Source organism: Aegilops tauschii, chromosome 6, assembly GCF_002575655.3.
Source record: "Aegilops tauschii subsp. strangulata cultivar AL8/78 chromosome 6, Aet v6.0, whole genome shotgun sequence".
Classification (NCBI taxonomy): Eukaryota; Viridiplantae; Streptophyta; class Magnoliopsida; order Poales; family Poaceae; genus Aegilops; species Aegilops tauschii.
Genome location: NC_053040.3, coordinates 486662844 through 486680957, shown reverse-complemented (window position 1 = coordinate 486680957; position 18114 = coordinate 486662844). Strand labels below are relative to the sequence as shown.

The 18114-nt window shown below is 47.9% G+C and overlaps 2 protein-coding genes, 4 non-coding genes and 1 pseudogene across 6 annotated transcripts; 1 reads left to right on the top strand and 6 right to left on the bottom strand.

The window, feature by feature from the left end:
* Window positions 1–387: 387 nt before the first annotated feature.
* On the bottom strand, window positions 388–3722 carry LOC109761904 (rRNA 2'-O-methyltransferase fibrillarin 1). Its single transcript, XM_020320714.4, has 6 exons — window positions 3325–3722; window positions 2791–2886; window positions 2597–2674; window positions 2337–2513; window positions 828–896; window positions 388–724 (listed from the first exon to the last, which is right to left on the bottom strand). The coding sequence occupies exons 1-6, from the start codon at window positions 3664–3666 to the stop codon at window positions 557–559; spliced, it is 930 nt and encodes a 309-aa protein (XP_020176303.1). The 5' UTR covers window positions 3667–3722; the 3' UTR covers window positions 388–556.
* Window positions 1138–1283, bottom strand: LOC120967726 (small nucleolar RNA snoR136). The gene has a single exon (XR_005761447.1). It is a non-coding gene; the product is annotated as a small nucleolar RNA snoR136 (small nucleolar RNA).
* LOC120967535 (small nucleolar RNA SNORD25) lies at window positions 1355–1450 on the bottom strand (annotated as a pseudogene).
* Window positions 1856–1930, bottom strand: LOC120967655 (small nucleolar RNA snoR60). Its single transcript, XR_005761380.1, has one exon. It is a non-coding gene; the product is annotated as a small nucleolar RNA snoR60 (small nucleolar RNA).
* LOC120967657 (small nucleolar RNA snoR60) lies at window positions 2131–2205 on the bottom strand. The gene has a single exon (XR_005761383.1). It is a non-coding gene; the product is annotated as a small nucleolar RNA snoR60 (small nucleolar RNA).
* Window positions 3723–3907: 185 nt separating the features above from the next.
* On the top strand, window positions 3908–3990 carry TRNAL-CAA (transfer RNA leucine (anticodon CAA)). The gene has a single exon. It is a non-coding gene; the product is annotated as a tRNA-Leu (tRNA).
* Window positions 3991–12854: 8864 nt separating this feature from the next.
* On the bottom strand, window positions 12855–14861 carry LOC109761907 (protein DETOXIFICATION 35-like). The gene is made up of 4 exons (XM_040391493.3): window positions 14556–14861; window positions 13402–14442; window positions 13212–13298; window positions 12855–13125 (listed from the first exon to the last, which is right to left on the bottom strand). Exons 1-4 carry the CDS (start codon window positions 14859–14861, stop codon window positions 13042–13044), a joined length of 1518 nt encoding a protein of 505 aa, XP_040247427.1. The 3' UTR covers window positions 12855–13041.
* Window positions 14862–18114: the final 3253 nt, after the last annotated feature.

The following is an 18114-nucleotide window of genomic DNA, read 5'->3' as shown; positions in this document are numbered from 1 at the left end:
CTTGTACTGGCATTTCCAGGTAATCTTGGCAGCGCTTCAAACCAAACATGAAGACCATAGATAGTCAGAAGCATCAAACATGATTACATTCAACAGATCTAAATAAAATGATTTATTTACTTTGTAAACTTATGTAGTATTAATTGTGATTTTGTTATTCTAGTTTGTGTATATTTTGTGTGCTTGCAATCCAACAGAAACCAGTCAAATAACACCCCAACTTCAGTTCTCCTAACAATTGCCATCAAACTGAGTGATGCTCTACTTTGTGAATTTCACATTTTGAGCTCTACTTTTCAGAAAGTTGTTTTGAAATATACTTGAAGTGAAGATACACTTATAGCTTCAAAAAGGTTAACAAAACCATCTACGGGCTTGCTAAAAATCTTCAGTGTAAATGATAACCATTTCCTGCTCAAATCAAGTTCAACATAACTGCTGTAAAACAGCAGGAATTGTCTCAACCCCTTACATTGGGTAACATTACTACCACTACTAGTACATCAGAGCAAAACAGATTGGAGAAACACAGCCACTTCCTTTCTTCCTAGAAACTTCACTTTTGCTTCTTGGGCATCCTGTAACCACCAACGACGCAAGCATGGTCGCGCTCAAAGGGCTCCAGGGTCACCTGCTCTGAGGGCTTGAACTGGTCGGCCTTGAGCTTCTCCACTTCACTGGCAAACACGGCCTCGGCCGCCTGGGTGGAATCGATACAGTTCGCCTAATCAAAGGAAAGAGGAATGTCAGCTTAAATGGCAACTTCAAAAATTTATCAGGGATGTGATGTGTGTCTTTGCACCCTCAAGTATGAAACTGACTAGTACCTTGATGGAAATGACAAAGTGGCCACCATTCTTCAGGAAGTATGATGCGTTAAGGGCTAAGATTCTAGCCTGTGGGAGACAAGATGCAGAAATGCTTAATCACAATATTATAGTCACCCACACTTAAGTATGTTGCAATATTCAACCTGAGATTTTTTTTATTGAAAAGCAAGCTGAAGTTTTGAGTACCAAAATTCCCTCAATGCAATAACAAATTCAAAATCAAAGCTTCAAGGTGAGTATGTGAAGCAAAGATATCAGATTATAAGACCACTAGTTACTGAACCAGCAAATTCAAATTCAGAAAGAAAAATGTAGTTCCTCGACGTCCAATCGCAACACAAGAAATTCCGCACTGGATAGCGAGAGGAACATTGTTTTCTGCTACCAATCTCCTTATTCCCCGGGAACCATGCAAGTTAATTCACGGGCACGAATACTGTTAAGAGAAGCAGATCAAAACACACATAGCACGATCAAAGCAGCTATTCACAGCAAAGACAACAGATACGAATCAAGATTTCAAAGACAACTCAGTCCCTTAGATGTTCTTTGACCATGCGATCATTTCCGCAGGAGTCATTACAGGTCTGTAACTGTAAAATTGGCTCATCACGGTTGTCAAAATAACAAAAGAGGAAAACGGTACAACAAGAGATCGATGTATGCAAGAGACTCAGGATTGCTTTAACATTAGGTAGAAAAAGTTTTTATTTACTGTATTCAACAAACTTGATGAATGATGACTTATAATGTGAGAAGATGACTTATCAAAGAAGAATCTTGAATAAATAACAAGGCTTGATGCGCAAGGAACTTCCAACCAAAATAAATACAGCACTAGCTAATCATAAACAATTGTGTGTCACAGCTGGAAGGGTGCAAGGCTATACTTGTAACATACCATCCAAACTGAATAAGGCAAATTAGCAAAAAAATAGTGACTGAAATACAATATGCGATGGCCAAAATCCAATGACATAGACATGTAGAAGCAGGCAACAAAAAGATATGGCAATGGGCATAAATGCATCAGAAACTCGATTTTGCATCATACATTGTGATGTCCTGAAGGGGAATCCGAGTTAGCTCATCATATGCTAAGCCCAAATATGGCCACAAAAAATCAAGTAAACATTTTTTGCACACTAATAAAAGTAGATTGTTAGACACCAGTTATTGTTAACCACTGGTATGGGGATCATTTGATATACCATCAAATGTGATGGTAATGGATTTTATTATGGCTGTAATCAAAATGCATAAGAAAATGCAGCAAACCAAAAAATTAGAGAGGCATGAACGCATCAGAGACTCGATTTTGCATCATCCATTTGATGTCCTTTAGGGGAATCCGAGTAAAGCTCATCTTTTGCTAAGCCGCCAACAACTCACGAAAGAGTTGCACACAGACAAACAATAACAGTAAGTGTAAACTACAATAACTGATGTTGATAGTAAGCAAGACTGTAGAAGCAGAGCTCTAGAAATTCTTCATAAAAGGCATACCTGGTCAGGCTGTGCAACATCTGAAAAGATAACATCAACCATGCCGACCAGCATCCGGTATTTGGCAGGGTGCCTAGCATCCTCGATGATGGGGATGACATTGGTCCTCTTCTTGGCCATGTTGACAAGATCCCTACCACTCCGGTGAGAGAACTCAACGGCATACACCAACCCAGTCTGCATAGTGATGGACGTTAAAACAACTTACATTAAGCAGCATTCACTTGAAATACGCAAAGGAAATAGCGACGAGATCTCACCGGTCCAACAATGTCAGACACATGAGACACGGTTGTTCCAGAGGCAGCTCCGAGGTACAGCACACGAGTTCCAGGAGCCTGAAACAACAACCACAAAGTCAGCTACTACAATGGTTCTAGTCTGAACTACATCCTTGACAAAGCGAGGCATTCAAACAGTCCAGAACGAAAGCCGAGGCACGAAAAGGACTTACAATCCAGATGTTGTCCACACCACCGAGCACAGCAGCAGCCAGCTTGGACCTGAAGGGGTTCCACACCCTGTACTCCACCTTGGATCCGTCCTCGTTCTGCATAATACCAACATAACAACGAACATCAGTCTACATGCATCTGTAGAACAGTAATGAATCATTTCACAACAGCACCAATAAGTGCATCTCTCAACCAGCAATTGCATCATTTACATATAGGCATAAAAAAGCGCATCTTTCAAACAGCAATGAACATCATTCACATGCTCTAGAAGCATAACAGAGTAAACATCATTCACATGCTCTAGAAGCAGACCAGAGCATAAGTGGATATATCTAAAAACTACCGACATAAGCGTATCATTTGCTCCTCTAGGAACTAACAATAGCCGAATCTAAGATGATGAACCGGCTGAATCGAAGCTGGTTTACCATGTGCTACTCGACGCCGTACGCACAGCAGCAGTAAAAAGTCTTAAGAATTTGTGTGGAACCGCGCATAAGCATGAGAGGCAACCGAGAGGGAGCACGGACCTGGACGGAGACTCTCTTCTCGCCGTAGACGGACTCGCCGGCGACCATGTTCTTGGTGCAGAGCGCGTCCTCCTTGGCCTTGGCGATGAAGACGCCGTCGTGCTTGTGCGGCACGACGACCACCTTGGCCCCGCCCTTCATGCCTGGACCTCCCCTTCCCCCACCCCTGCCGCCGCCGCGGCCGCCCCTGCCGGCGCTCCGGCCGCCGAACCCCCGGCCGCCACTGCGGCCGCCGCCGTCGCTCCTCCCGCCGAAGCCGCGCCCACGGCCCCCGCGGCCGCCGCTGTCGCCGAAGCCCCTGCCGCCGCCGCGCCCTCCTCCTCCTCTCATGGGTGCCCTCATGGTGTGGGTCGTGTGGTGCTGCTGGTAGCCGCCGCCGCCGGGAGGGTTTTGGGTTTTGGGGAGGGAGTGAGGGTTTGGGAGGGAGGTTGGGGGAGGACTTATAGAGGGGGAATTAGGGTTGGGGTTTCATCTGGGCCGTTGGTGGGGTGAATGGTGGATGGACGGCTGGATCGCACGGTTTTATTAAGGACTTGGTAAAGAATGATTTATATTACTAATCGTGGCGTTTTATAATAAATTAGTCAGGATGGCCGAGTGGTCTAAGGCGCCTGATTCAAGTTCAGGTCCTCGTTGAGGGCGTGGGTTCGAACCCCACTCCTGACATTTCCATTTTTGCTATTTTCATATATTTTCTATTTATTTATTACTAGCAAAAGGCCCCTACATAGTAACGGAAGAAAAAAAATCATAATCTTCAATGGTCATGATCACATTTCACCGCATTATCGACATACATTACCACTCTCAATTTCGTGCAATCATGAACATTTTTTTTAACTCGCGAACACACCTGAAATCGTGAACATTTCAAATTCATGAACACTTTTACAAATTTTTCGAACATCTTCTAAAATCAAAAACATTTTCTGAATTCATGAACATTTTATACTATTTGCAAACTCGTCGATCGAATCGGGCGCCCCGGAACGTCGAATGAAAGTGGTCTTTCTACACCCCTATCTATATGATTTTTAGGGCCCCTTTTCCCCTATCCCTCCCTTGTGTTTAGGAGCGGGATCTGCCCAAGACCTATGGTGGTCATGATCACATTTCACCGCATTATCGACATACATTACCACTCTCAATTTCGTGCAATCATGAACATTTTTTTTAACTCGCGAACATACCTGTAATCGTGAACATTTCAAATTCATGAACACTTTTACAAAATTTTCGAACATCTTCTAAAATAAAAAACATTTTCTGAATTCATGAACATTTTATACTATTTGCAAACTCGTCGATCGAATCGGGCGCCCCAGAACGTCGAATGAAAGTGGTCTTTCTACACCCCTATCTATATGATTTTTAGGGCCCCTTTTCCCCTATCCCTCCCTTGTGTTTAGGAGCGGGATCTGCCCAAGACCTATGGTGGTACAGATGGCACGGACTCCACAAGCATCCCACACCCTCTGAGAAAGAAACTCCTCAACCATCACAAGATAAAGAAGTATGACGCTCTGTGTCTGACTCTATTGGTCATAGTTCCTTCCTGTTGTGGCTGGTGCTCGTTTGCGCGCGTGTGAACCACCAGATCATAAGGAAAGATTCCTCTCGGGGCATCTGAGAACGATTCGAGCCGTATGAAGGGAAACTCCAACGTACAGTTTGTTTTTTTTGGGGGGGGGGGGGGGAGGAGCCCGACAGGGTCCCCCCACTGACTTGGCCCGGGCCTAAGTGAAAGTGCAAAAGTGAAGTGGTGGGCCTACCCATCCCAACCTTGGGTATGCTGGGATTCGCGAAGAGCAGCACCTTACGATGTATCAGAGGAGATAGCTATGATCGTTACTTTATCAGTATCGAAGAGATGCGACAAAGTGTTCGGATCATTGTGCAATGTCCTAATCAAATGCCTAGTGGCATGGTCAAAGCCGATGATTGTAAGCTATGTCCTCCATCACGATCTCTAATGAAACTATCCATGGAATCGTGCGCCGTGTGAAACGTAGATCATCGCTGTTCTTAACTGAGACTCACGTTAAGCTCTGTCTCGGAACCGCCATGGGGTTAGGAGTAAAGCATCCGCCGTTTACCAATGCACCCAGTTCTCCTCATATTTGATTCTTTTTTTGGTATCATTGGTTCCACGTACGTCTTTTGGGCGAGCCCGAGGTTGGCGCATCTTGTTGAGCGTGGAGAAACATAGGGAACCCCAATATCTTTCTTCGGAGCAGTTTCTTTTCCCGTCCCCTCGCCCCGGCATAGCGCTTCGCTTTCGGTTCTTCAAAGGAATCAACTTACTTCTCCCTTCTTCATTGATCCAGGGGAAAGGGAACCGTCTACCGTCTACCAGTTTCTTTAAAGATCGTGAACATTTTTTAACAATTTTCTTGAATCGGCGAACATTTTTAGAATGGACGAACATTTTTAGAATGGACGAACATTTTCCTGAAAATTGCCGGAACAAGTTTTGAAATTCACAAACATTTTTCTGATTTAGCGAACATTCTTTGAAATGCATTATCATTTTTTTTCAATAATCGAATATTTTATGAATGGATAAACTATTTTGTAAGTCACGAACAGTTTTTGAGTTTTTATGATATTTTCCCATTAATGAAAATTTTCTGAATTGGCAAAATTAGTTCAATTTTATTAACATTTCTAAATATATAAAAAAGTAAAAATCATGAATATTTTTTGATTTCTCGAACATTCGTTTTCAAAATTTTAAACTTTTTTTGAATAAGCAAGCACTTTTTTTATAAAATCACGAACATCTTTGAATAAATAAACCTTTTATGATTTACTAAAAAAATTAAATCTATTTTTGGATGGGCCGGCCTAAGCGCGGGAAACTCTGTGTGAAACGTTTATTATCACTAATAGATGGTATTGGTGTATAATATTTTGTAACTTTTGAGAAAAATTTCGTGACGTATTGTTAGAAGCAATATCCCCTTTATTATTAGTACCAAACGGGTTGTGCGTTGTAATGGGAGAAAAAAAATCTTCAATGGCCATGACCACATTTTGCTGCAGCACCGAGATACACTATCACTCTTATTTTCTTTAAATTGTGAATAATTTTTAAAAATCATGAACATTTTTTATAACTCGTGAATATATATGAAATCATGAACATTTTTAAAATTAGTGTATTTATTGCTCTTGAGTGAGATACGTAACAGAATTCTTTTTATCCTGAGAAATCATTGCACATTGCTACAGAAAAAGAGACGTACAAAGAAGAGAAAGGAAAGAGATGCGGTCACCTATACTCGAGCTCCAGACGGATTGTCTCTCTCCGTTGCCACTTACGAGGGATGAGGACGAAGGCGGCGGCGCCATGGACTGCTCGGCCTCCTGGTCCGTCTCTCCGGCGCCACGCGCTGCAGGCCGAGGCGCGAGGACGGCGATAAAGATTGAGGTCGAGAAGATTTGGTCGATGGTGGTCGCGTAGGCGATTGGGAGCAGGAGGAGGACGATCGGCGCCCTTGCCCTCGTCTGGTCACCGAACCCTATCAGCTACCTCCTAACAGATCCACGACCACACAATGGTGTTCCCCCAATGGATGGCCACTCTTAGCATCCACAGGTGCAGGATTCGCAGCGGCGGCGCTGGAAACACTCGACGCCGATGTTGTGCATGGGAGAGGCGAAATCGAGGGCAGGGAAGATGGATGAGGATCGAGATTGCTTCAGGAGGGAGGAAAAGGCGTGAGAAAATAGACCGACGGCACCGCAGCGCGGACGGGAGGCTTGGCCCCACGAGACAGAGAGATCCGATGTTGCCACTGCTCAGGAGCGCGGGTCTACGCCAAGGGCAGAGCCTCCTCATCGTCGTCGTTTTACGAGTGGCCGCGGTGTGGCTAGCATCGCACCGACGGAGGGGAGACGAGGCAGGGTGAAATGGAAGTTGTGAGATGGAAAGAAAACCACAAAAAAAACTGAATTAGGGAGTACCCATAGTAAGCCAGCCAATAGTAAGTACCCTAACTTAAGAAGTTCTCTTAGCTAGCGCATGTCCATTAATGTGACCACCGCATGCTCCTGCATGAGTTTCATGAATGGTTTGTTTTCGAATCCTATCTCTCTGGGGAAAGGTATCTTTTTTCAATTCGAACAACGGTATCCCTACCTGGCAAACTATCCTCATTTTCGAAGTCCCTAGTTTTGTCCTCTGCTGTAGTATTCCGGATTTTTATAATCGTAGACGATCGTGGAATATTCATCTATCTTATTAGGTAACTACTTTAGCTGCTCTCGAAACTGAACCATCGTGAATAGAACTAGCGCTTAAGGAAGAGTAGGATATGTTAGCAAGTCATATTCAATCACCCGGTCTTCTCCTTCCTAGCTTTTAGATTTTATGATTCTCTCTTGGATTTTCATACACTTAGCCGTGTACGTATCTTGGCTAAACTCGAACCTATAGTTGATCCATCCATACTCGGTAAAGAATCAAAAAGGTACTCGAAGACGACTTTGAATGGGAGGAGGTTTTCTTTTTATCCCCCCTAACCTTATTTTTATGTCTTCTTCGTTCTCAGTCCCTACGGTCCATTGTAGGATGATTTTCATAAGGCCTCGAATTCGTTGGCAAGGTGATCAGGGAGAGAGGGGGTGAAGGGGAAGCAGTGGCGGCGGCGGCGAGGGAGAGGAGAGACGAGAAGAGGAGAGGTTGCGTGTGGGGGAGAGGGCGTGCAGTGCAGGGCTGGGCCGCGTGTGTGAGGCCTTCTTTACTGCGCCCACCAAAAATTATCGACCGACAAAACAGTGCCCTCCTCAGCCCCTAATGTACACGTGGACACGCTCGTTGCTCGCTCCTTCCGCGTAGCTTAATGGGTTTGATGTTTGAGCATTTTAGATCACTTTGTTCAATGTTTGATGGTCTCCACTTTGCTTCGCATGTTATGCCTGAAACTTCGAATTTAAAAAATATAGATTAATAATAGTGTTGAATGTATGCGTGCAATCTTAATTATGCGTCTCAGTAGCAGACCAGAAACAAATATCGACTTCTACTCTCCAAAGCAGACCAGAAACTAGTATCGACTTATCCTCGGGGGGGAAGAAGTCTTCATTGGGCCCATTGTCAAATAGCTCTGAGGAAAAGGCTGCACTGAACTAGAAACCACTAGGTTCGCCTTGCCCGGGAGGACTTGATCTTCTTGATTCAGCAGATCAACGCATCCCACTATCTGAAAGAAAAGAAGGAACGCAACCTTTCTCTTCTCCAGAACTGGACGGGGAGAGTAGTATCCTGCACTAACCAATTAGAAGCAAGAGCTATGGGCATACTTAACTAGAACTCCCTCTTACTTAACTTCACTAACCAGCCCTAACTTAATGGAACTTACCTTAGTACACTATTTCTATTATACAGAGCCAGAGAAAGAAAACGATCTTCTCATCTTATCAATCCTAAGCAGGAAAGTCCTGTTAGTGAGTGGTAAAACAATAGATCCGACTAAACTAGTCCTCGTAGATTCAAGTAGTGGATCGGTACAATGGTTGTCTTCTCCTTTTGTCCGTAACAGGTCCAAAACTCAAGACTTTGCGCACCCACCATTCACTAAATTAAGGAAGAGAAGTGGGTTGTGAAGCCCCTACTTTGAAGGGGCTATTCTGCCCTGACTTTTTGTCACTCATACACGAAGTCAGTAGTGAAACGGGTTCCCCTACTGTAATCTTTCACTAGCCCCAATGGATACGCACATTCGATAGAATCATAGTTTCCCCTACTTTCAATTTCTAATCGACGATGAAGCTCTTTCCCCTTTCTTCGACCTCCTTCCTGATATTCCTTAACTAATACTTGCCCACCTCCTCTCATTGAGCACTGTCTTCAGCAAAAGCAGGTTTCTAGTTTGCTTTGTTTGCGGACAAGAAGGGAGAAGTGAACTACTGACTAAACCAGAACTCATACTAGTCCATTCCTTCCCAGAACTGCACCGACTACAAGATGTATGAACCTATCGATCCACTTGTAGGGCGGAGATTGTATTTCTCTTTCCAGCGTTCAAAGCTCCAAGTGCTAGAATCAATGGATGCATGCCCAGCTCCAAATACAGATGCAAAGCCTCCAGACAGTGCTGATTCGGGAAGTAGTTGCGGTCACGTTTTCTTCTGGTGGATGGTATCGATCAGCGTTTGAAGGAAGCTCTGTTTTCCTATCAGCATTAGTCAGCTTTCGAGTCCTTCAAGCGAGTGCCGCAGGGAAAGGAAGAGTATTTCATCATGGCCATTTATTAGGACTACTTGGATAAGTTAGGACAGTTTCTCTAAGGCCAGCTATTGAGTTAGTCGGTTCATAGGTTGTCGTAAAATATGGGTGTAGGAAGCCTGGACTCTGATTACTGATTATGAAAGCGAGGACTCTTTTTCTCTCTCCCCATTAACGGGAAACTATCTTAACCTCCTTCAGCAAGTTCGTTATCTACAAGTAAGTTAGAGAATTCCTGTTGTCAAGCTAGTTATCTTATACAATACTTTTCTAAGCGGCATCGTCCTGATTCAAGCTATTGATCAACCTTCACTTTCACTTCCTGAAGGGCGTTCGAAGCACCCAATCAAGGGTACTTCTCTCTAGCTTACAGAAACAATCACTTAGGCTGACGATGAGAAGTTTCGCCCCATGGCGAGTAAGATGTTTTCCAATCCATGGGAATGAAAGACATAGATAGCGAGCGGGCTACCCACTCTAAACCCACGCCAATCCTTACCATTGGTAACTCTAATTACAAGCCTAATTTGGAACAGAATACCGGTATTTTCTTTTGATTCAAGCACACGAGTCCGATCTCCGGTTAGTCAGATCCATGCATCGAAGATGGGAGCTAGCCAGGAACTAGATATGGTATTCTCTTTACTGCGCGCGATAGCTTAGTAAACTCTTTCCTATCTGTTCTATTGGGCTCACTTCTGCTTATTCGCGTAGAGAGGCATATTTCATTCGATTTGGCTTTAGTTAGTACTTTTTTAGGGAAAGAGTAGGATTCAGGGAAGGAAGTGCTTGCCTTTCACCTGCTGATTGATTCTTATCTAAAACGATTATGCTTGGTCCTATGTAAATAAATGTCACATGCTATGTTTTTCTATGGCCTAGAAACGGCTTTATCCACCTGTTGTAGGGAATGCCTCAACGCATGTGTCTACCCACTCTTTTGTGTAATGTGCTGGAACTCTCTCTCACCTCGAAATGCCATTTATAGATAGTTAGAATGTGCTTGCTGATATCGAAACACTCCTGGGGACGCCTGACCAACTTGAGATGCTCTTGTAGAAAGAACTCTATTTTGATCTAATCACCGGAACAGCAGCTTTAGGGCAGTATCCCACAGCTGGCTAATAAATATGCCTTTGCAGTCGTTATGAGCGATATCTTGGCGTACCATTAAAGGGAGTTAGTGGGCACCGTAAGTAGGAATCGAGAACTTGATGAACATACCAACCAGTATGTGAATCCGTAAGTGGAGGTTTTTTAGGCTATATCTAGCTTTCCCTGCCTGGTGAGCCTAGTCTTTCCATGATTTCAGTTCAGAAGGACTATCTGAATGCCATATACCAATCCCAATCCTCCAGCTAATAACCTATCACACACAGTGTGATATCTCCCTTTTCTCCATCTGCAGAAACTCCCTTCCCTATGTGACTTCAGCTTTCACCGGATGCGGAATTCTCATTTTGTCCTTGGCTTATTCTTTCTCATGTCTCTATATAGGTATTCTTGTCTCTCTGCTCTGTTGAGCCTTGTTGCCATTTCTTATCTCCGGCTATGTGCCCAGCCCACCCGATCCTATTGACCAGTGTTGTCTGACTGAAAGGGAAAGATTGGGGAGAATACCTTGAGCTTGCCTTTTCCTTGGATACTCAATGGATTTCCCACGGCATTAAGGATTTCCTGTTTCCCCAAGTCAATCTTCCAGTTCCGGTTCAATGAAGACTATGCTTACTTTCCTTTCTCTTACCGGTCTGTGTTCTATCATGGACCTGTATTCCGTTCCTCGAATCGAGACTTTCTTTTGGTATGATTTTGATACGAGTTTTCTATCAAAACTCTATGCCATCAATCACTATCCCCGGGGATAGAATCCAGCTCCCGGCGTACCTGATAACTACGCTCATATACATCAATTCATGGAAGATGCTCAGGGGAACGAATCCATATAGGAAACCCCTCTGGGGGAAGGGACAACTGGTTAGTTTGTGTTAACATATCAAGGGATACCAATCATTGCTAGGTATGGTGGGAAAAAAAGCAACCTATTGTATTTTCCTTACTCCAGTGGGCTTTAACTAGACTTGTTTACTTAGCTTGATCTTTGTGCTCTCGGCATAGGTAGGATGTATCTCCGGATTATCCATGGTATGCTTCCATTGTTGCAGCTTAGCCCGGTATAGTAGAAGGCGATCCATGCTATTCATGAGTTGATAAGCTCCATTCCATCGATAGGGATCAACCCAGCTGCATACCTTTAAGATCCTAAGCTACACCACAACTAAATCAACCAACATCAGGGATTCTAGCTCAAGATCAGGAAAGAGCTTCGTTCCCTCCCGCCTGCTGGCTAGAGTTATACCATCCACTCTTGCTGCTGACTGTGAAGTAGCGTAAAACCCTCTATCGCGTCTGTTTGTTTGCCGTTGTACGGAAGTCTATCGATTCAAGAATTTGCAAATCCCTTGGGTTCTTTACCGAGGTTAGCCTAGCATTGGAAGCCCTAGTGGATAGCCTTGCTTTGAAGATGAGGATTATGATGTAATCACTACAAACAATATGGTAGCAACCACTTTCCATTTCACCAGAAAATTACAGTACAGCTTTAACATTCTTTAAAGAGAATTTGGAGAACCAACCCTTTCCCCATATACGAAAAAAGGAGACTGCTTTCTGTATAATTGTGCTTATGCAGCTAGAAACCCATTTTATGTTTCTGTCATTTTCCCAAATGCTCGCAGCATGTAGTAACAACAACCAACTTGGTTGGTGTTATCCTCGGGGGGAAGAAGTCTTCATTGGGCCCATTGTCAAATACCTGAGGAAAAGGCTGCATGTGTGAGGCCTTCTTTACTGCGCCCACCAAAAATTATCGACCGACAAAACAGTGCCCTCCTCAGCCACGTGGACACGCTCGTTGCTCGCTCCTTCCGCGTAGCTTAATGGGTTTGATGTTTGAGCATTTTAGATCACTTTGTTCAATGTTTGATGGTCTCCACTTTGCTTTGCATGTTATGCCTGAAACTTCGAATTTAAAAAAATATAGATTAATAATAGTGTTGAATGTATGCGTGCTATCTTAAAAGCTTGATTTTTTCCATGTCAAACATGAGTTCAAAATTTTCATATATGAATGACACGAGGACACCAAAATGCCAACAAGCGCGAAGATCCATGGTGTTCCCCGCCTCCCGGCGTCGAAACTAAGCTCTAGTACACAGTTTCTGAATTTAATCTAGGGTTAGTTGACAAAAAACTTCATCAGGATTACCCAAAATTCCAGTGAAGTTCTCAAAAATTTCAGTTGAGTGTGTCGTATATCCAGCACGTAGTTCTACGTATAACCGTAGGTGTTTTTACAATGGGAGCCTAAGTATCTAACTCATCTTGAGATAATTGCCTGCCTGATTAATTAACCGATGTCACACACTATCTGTAAAAGAAAACTGAAGCTAAGCTCTAGTACACAGTTTCTGAATTTAATCAGCTAGCTAGCTAGTCTCTTCGCTGTCTGTGGTGGGAAGCTTTGCGTGCTGCCCTCCCCACAATCTCACCCTCTCCAGCGCCCTCGATGCCTGCTCAAATCAAGACAAATTAATATTATCAATACTCCTACAAAGCTTCCATTTGTACAAATTCAGACTGAACATCATCAAATTACCTCTGCTTTCCAGTCGGTCTTGAAGACCATGTACATGAGGATCCCCGTCTGCAACGCCGTCCCGCACAGCATGCCCGCCCAAATCCCCTGCAACAATCAGATCAGCATTGCAACAATGTGATCATGGTGGATGCTGGAACTGATCGGAGGTGGTGGTGTCTGGTGTGTATGGTATGGTTAGCTTAATTACACTGACGCCCCATCGGAAGAGGTAGCCGAAGATGAACCCGAGGGGAAGGCCGAAGGCGTAGTAGCAGCCGAGGTTGATGTAGGCGACGGCGGCCTGCCAGCCGCCGCCGACGGCGATGCCCGAGATGACGGGCTGGATGCTGTTGAGCACCATGGTGACCGCGAGCAGGCCGGCGATGTTGGCCACGGCCTTCTGCAGGTGCCGGTCGCCCGTGAAGATGACGGCGAACTCGTTCCGCGTCGCCAGGATCAGCACCATGGCCGCCAGCCCTAGCGCCAGCGACTGCGCCAGCACGACGGCCACTGCATGCACCGTGGCGCGCGGCCGGCCGGAGCCCAGCTCGTTGGACACGCGCACGCTGATGGCCGCGCTGAGGCCGATGAAGAGCATCCCCTCCCACCCGTTGATGTTCATGCAGATGGAGATGGAGTCCACGGCGATCTCGGCGTCGTCGAGGTGGCCCGTGAGCACCACGAGCACCATCATGTACCAGATCTCGAGGCAGAGCATCACGGCGGAGGCGAGGGAGAGCTTGACGAAGGCCCAGAGCTCGTTGAACGCCGCGCGGGAGAGGCCCGTCCACCCGTCTCGGCACCACCCGACCACGTACGCCACCTGCGCGAGCGCGGTTAGCCAGGAGGAGATGTCGTAGGCCGCCGCGGCGCCGGCGACGCCCCAGCCGAGCAGGGACACGAAGAGGGCCAGCAGGCCGACGTGCGCGATCAGGGCGGCGAAGCCGATCCATGCCAGCGCCATCACCTTGCTCTGCGCCTGCAGGAACTTCTGCGTGGGGAAGTTGATGGCCAGCGCGAACATCTGCGGAATGATGCGCAGCGTGAACTCGCCGGCGGCGGCCGCGATGGCTTCCTCCTGGCCAAGCAGCCGCAGGATGGACCCGGCGAAGATGTAGAGCGGCGAGAGGAGGAGCGCCGAGGCCGTAAGGATGATCCACGACCGCTGCATGTACACGCCCAGCATGGCCACCTGCCCCGCCCCGAACGCCTGCCCGCACAGCGTCTCCAGCGCGCTCCCCATGCCCAGCTGCATGCATGTTCCATGCGTCACATTGTCAGTTCGATCTGGATCGCCATGATCGGTGGATCGATGGATCGGAGGAGGAACAACAATCATATGAAAGGAGCATGGGGACTCACGAGGAAGCCGAAGGAGAAGTTGGAGACGACGGAGAGGCCGATGGCGACGGCGGAGAGCTCGCGGTTGCCGATATGGCCAACGAAGATCTGCGTGGTGGAGTTGGTGCCGTAGAGGCAGAGGATGTTGAACGCGATGGGCGCGCCAATGGCCCACAGCCGCCGCGACTCGTCCGCAAAAACCGCCAGCCCGGCCTTCACCGTCCGCACGGGCGGCGCGTCCAGCGGGTCGTCATCCGGCTCGTCGCCTTCGCCGCCGACGGTGGCCACGAGCGCGCCGGTCTCGTCGTCGCGCATCGACACTACCATGCTGCTGCTGCTGGCAAGGGCTTCGTCGTCGTCTTGGCCGGGCTTCCTCGGCGTGGAGGCGGGGGTGGGGGGACCGAAGGCGGCGACCCGGTGGAGGGCGCGCGGGCTGTGGGTGTTGTGTGGCGTGGTGAAAAGGAGAGGCTCCGTGTATGCCATGGCAGGCAGCGGCCGGTGGTGGTGGTGGTGTAGACGGTGGTGGCGGCCGGTGGTGAGCTCCTCTACCCTATTTGGGGCGGATGGTTGAGCAGCCTCGTCTCTAATTTGTTGCGATTCCGTTGCTTTATAATATCTCTTCCTCTCTTTTAAAATTTTATTATTAAATGTCTGTTTTGTTGCTGTGTTATACAGTACACTTCTATCTATACCTTGTTGCAGACTAGTGTTTTTCTGATCCTTATGGAAAAAATATATTTTTCGTCCCTCAACTCTCTCGACTTTAAAATTAGTAAATCATAGTCTTTTATAACTTGTCAAACCAGATAACTTTAGTCTCTCGTACCGCTTCAGGTGGCTTCGTTGATGGCTTTGACATGATTTTGACCGTGGTAATACACAAGTATTGTAGTACTAATTAACAGACGCACGCACGACTGGATACGGAGCCAGAGCCCGTGTGGACTAGGCGGCTGCCGTCGTTCTACAGGGGCTGTTTGAGATGTTGTCCCTGTCCGGCGCCTTCCTTCTAGCGTCGGCGTCGCCTGGAATGACAGGGCTCATCGTGTACCTCGCCGGCGTGCAGTACCGTGACGGGGGAGTTGCTCTCGTCCAGGCTTCGGCCCTGTCATGGTGACCGCAGCCACGTTCGGCAACGCCACGTACGAGAGGCTGCCGCGGGATCTAGCGCCGAGGATTGCGTTGTGTACCCGTGCCTCTGTGGCATGGCGTGGAGGAGGAAAAGAGACGGTGTCTGGGCACTTGCTTCTGCTCTACGACGAGGGTTGTGCAGCCACCGGCCACCCGCTAGCTCCTCCCACCTCAGCACATCAGCTCCTCCCCAACACTTGCTCCAGTGAATAAAAACTAATTAGAATTGATGTTGTTTGCAGCAAAATTTCTATGGTGCTATTTTTTGAGCAGGGAAGTATCTGGAGAAAAATGCAGGAGTTTTTACATCAATGTTGCTATGACTTTGTTGTGCCCAATAATGTTAAAAAGAGACAAGTGAATACAACAGTTCAAAACCTTGTTGCCCGGGCCTACCTGAACCACCCCTCCTCCGAGTTGATGACGGCCCGGCCTTCCCTTTGATCTATCCACCCTTCCGCTTCTGCTCTTCTCCGACTTTTGCTGCGGACGACCATGTCCTACAGCGCACCAATCAACCCATGCCTCTCCTTCGTCGGCGATGTCCCTATCTCCAACCAGGTCTTAGGCCAACTCCAGTGCACGACCCCAAACGGACGTCCGTTTTGACCTGCTTTCGTCCGTTTGGGCGGCAATGGGGTCGCCCATGTCCGCTTTGGGCCGTTGCTGTGTCGGTGCGCCCAACGCGCGGCCGCACCCCATATCATGTCCGGGTGAACGTGATATAAAAAATCGCAAAAACTCAAAGAAATGGCTAAAAAATTAAAATAAACGCAATCATAAAAACATAATTAAACAGTCATCATGACCCCAGAACGGCCCCGTTCCACAGTTCTTAACATAAACATAATTAACATAAAAAACAAAAGAAAAGCGCCGCCCGCGCGCTCCTGCCGTGCCCGTCGCCGTCTCCTCACGCGTCACCGTTGTCGTCCTCGTCGCCAGTGAGGTCGATGTAGGGCGGAGTCGAGAGGTGGGCCGGTCCCTGGAAGGCGGGAGGCTCCTGGAAGGTGAGAGACGCCTGCACCACCTCACCCCGTGGCGACGTCTCGCGCTCCGGTGACCGCGGCGGCGTAGGGCACCAGCTCACGGCCCCCACGGCGTCGGCCATGTTTGTAGTCGTGCACGACCAGCTCCACCGCTGGCCCACCAGGCCCGGGTGTAACGCGGCGACGGGCTCCTCCTCCAGCACCTCCTCCCTCATCTCCAGCTCCAGCACGTCCACGTCGCCGGCCGCAGAGAGGGCAATCATGGTGTCCAGGCCCTCCCATTGGCCCTCATCGTGCGTGTTCATGGAGTCTTCCATGACACGTTGAAGGAGCCGGGCCTCCTCCTCCTATGTCATGCGAGAAGGTGGTGGTGGCGACGGAGAGGGCGAAGGCGTCGGCGTGATGCCGCGCACCCGCGTACCCGCGCACCTGGGGAGGGCTCGGAGCACACGCTCGACGCTCTGTACGTGGCCGCCGCGGGGAAGTTGAGGTGCTGGCAAAGAAAGACGCGCGCCGCACGTCATGCTCGCACTACTAGGAAAAAGCCTAGTAGTAGCGCGGGTAAAAGACTAGTAGTAGCGCGGGTGCCCGCGCTACTACTACGGCGCTACAGCTAACTCGTAGTAGTAGCGCGGGTGCCACCCGCGCTACTAGTACGTGTGTGAGTAGTAGCGCGGGTGCCACCCGCGCTACTAGTACGTGTGTGAGTAGTAGCGCGGATTCCACACGCGCTACTACTAACTATCTGTAGCGCCTGTCTGTGACCCGCGCTACTACTATTAATTTCAAAAACCAAAAAAAATCTCGACCCCGTGCATGTTGTCAATGGTGTCAATGGTTCGATCCAGCGACGACAGGCGTCGCCGGAGGTGTAGACGGGTAGTGGCAGACCAGATCCGGTGACGACTGTTGGAGAGGGCCGGATCCAGTGTAGAGCAAGACGACAGTGTGAGGATCCTCTTCGCGGTCAAGGCGGAGAACTCCTGGTTGGCCATGTCGACGACCTGTGCAGGCATGGGCATGGGAGGTGAGTAAAACCAAAGGGAGAGGGAGAGGGCGAGGGCGAGGGAGAGGGAGAAGGAAAAAGAGAAACAAAGGAGAAAGGAAGGAGATGGAGGGCGCATCGGGGCTGCTCACTGGTGGTGAGGTGCTCCGCCGTGGTTGCATGGAGGCGAGGGGGAAGACGGGCGAGCTCCTGGACGCCAGCGATGCGAGGAGGAAGACGTTGGGTGCCATGGAGGAGGAGATGTTCTTGGGCAGGAGCACCATGGAGAGAGGGGGAAAGTGAGGGAGAGAGGAGGAAAGTGAGAGGGGGGGGAAAGTGAGGGAGAGAGGAGGGATTCGGCTGAGGATATGGAGATTTCACCTACCTCGTACTTAGTAGTAGCGAGGGGTATAAAACCACGCTACTACTATCAACTTAGTAGTAGCGCGGGTTTGTACCCATCGCTACTACTATG

Excerpts from the sequence above, each read along its gene's own strand:
- LOC109761904 (XM_020320714.4), bottom strand. The coding sequence starts at position 3,666 with ATGAGGGCACCCATGAGAGGAGGAGGAGGGCGCGGCGGCGGCAGGGGC. Across the intron at positions 897-2,336 it reads ATGTTGCACAGCCTGACCAG|GCTAGAATCTTAGCCCTTAA; the intron begins GTATGCCTTTTA and ends TGTCTCCCACAG. Across the intron at positions 725-827 it reads ACTTTGTCATTTCCATCAAG|GCGAACTGTATCGATTCCAC; the intron begins GTACTAGTCAGT and ends TCCTTTGATTAG.
- LOC109761907 (XM_040391493.3), bottom strand. The coding sequence starts at position 14,861 with ATGGTAGTGTCGATGCGCGACGACGAGACCGGCGCGCTCGTGGCCACC. Across the intron at positions 13,299-13,401 it reads TCTTCCGATGGGGCGTCAGT|GGGATTTGGGCGGGCATGCT; the intron begins GTAATTAAGCTA and ends TGATTGTTGCAG. Across the intron at positions 13,126-13,211 it reads AGACCGACTGGAAAGCAGAG|GCATCGAGGGCGCTGGAGAG; the intron begins GTAATTTGATGA and ends TGATTTGAGCAG.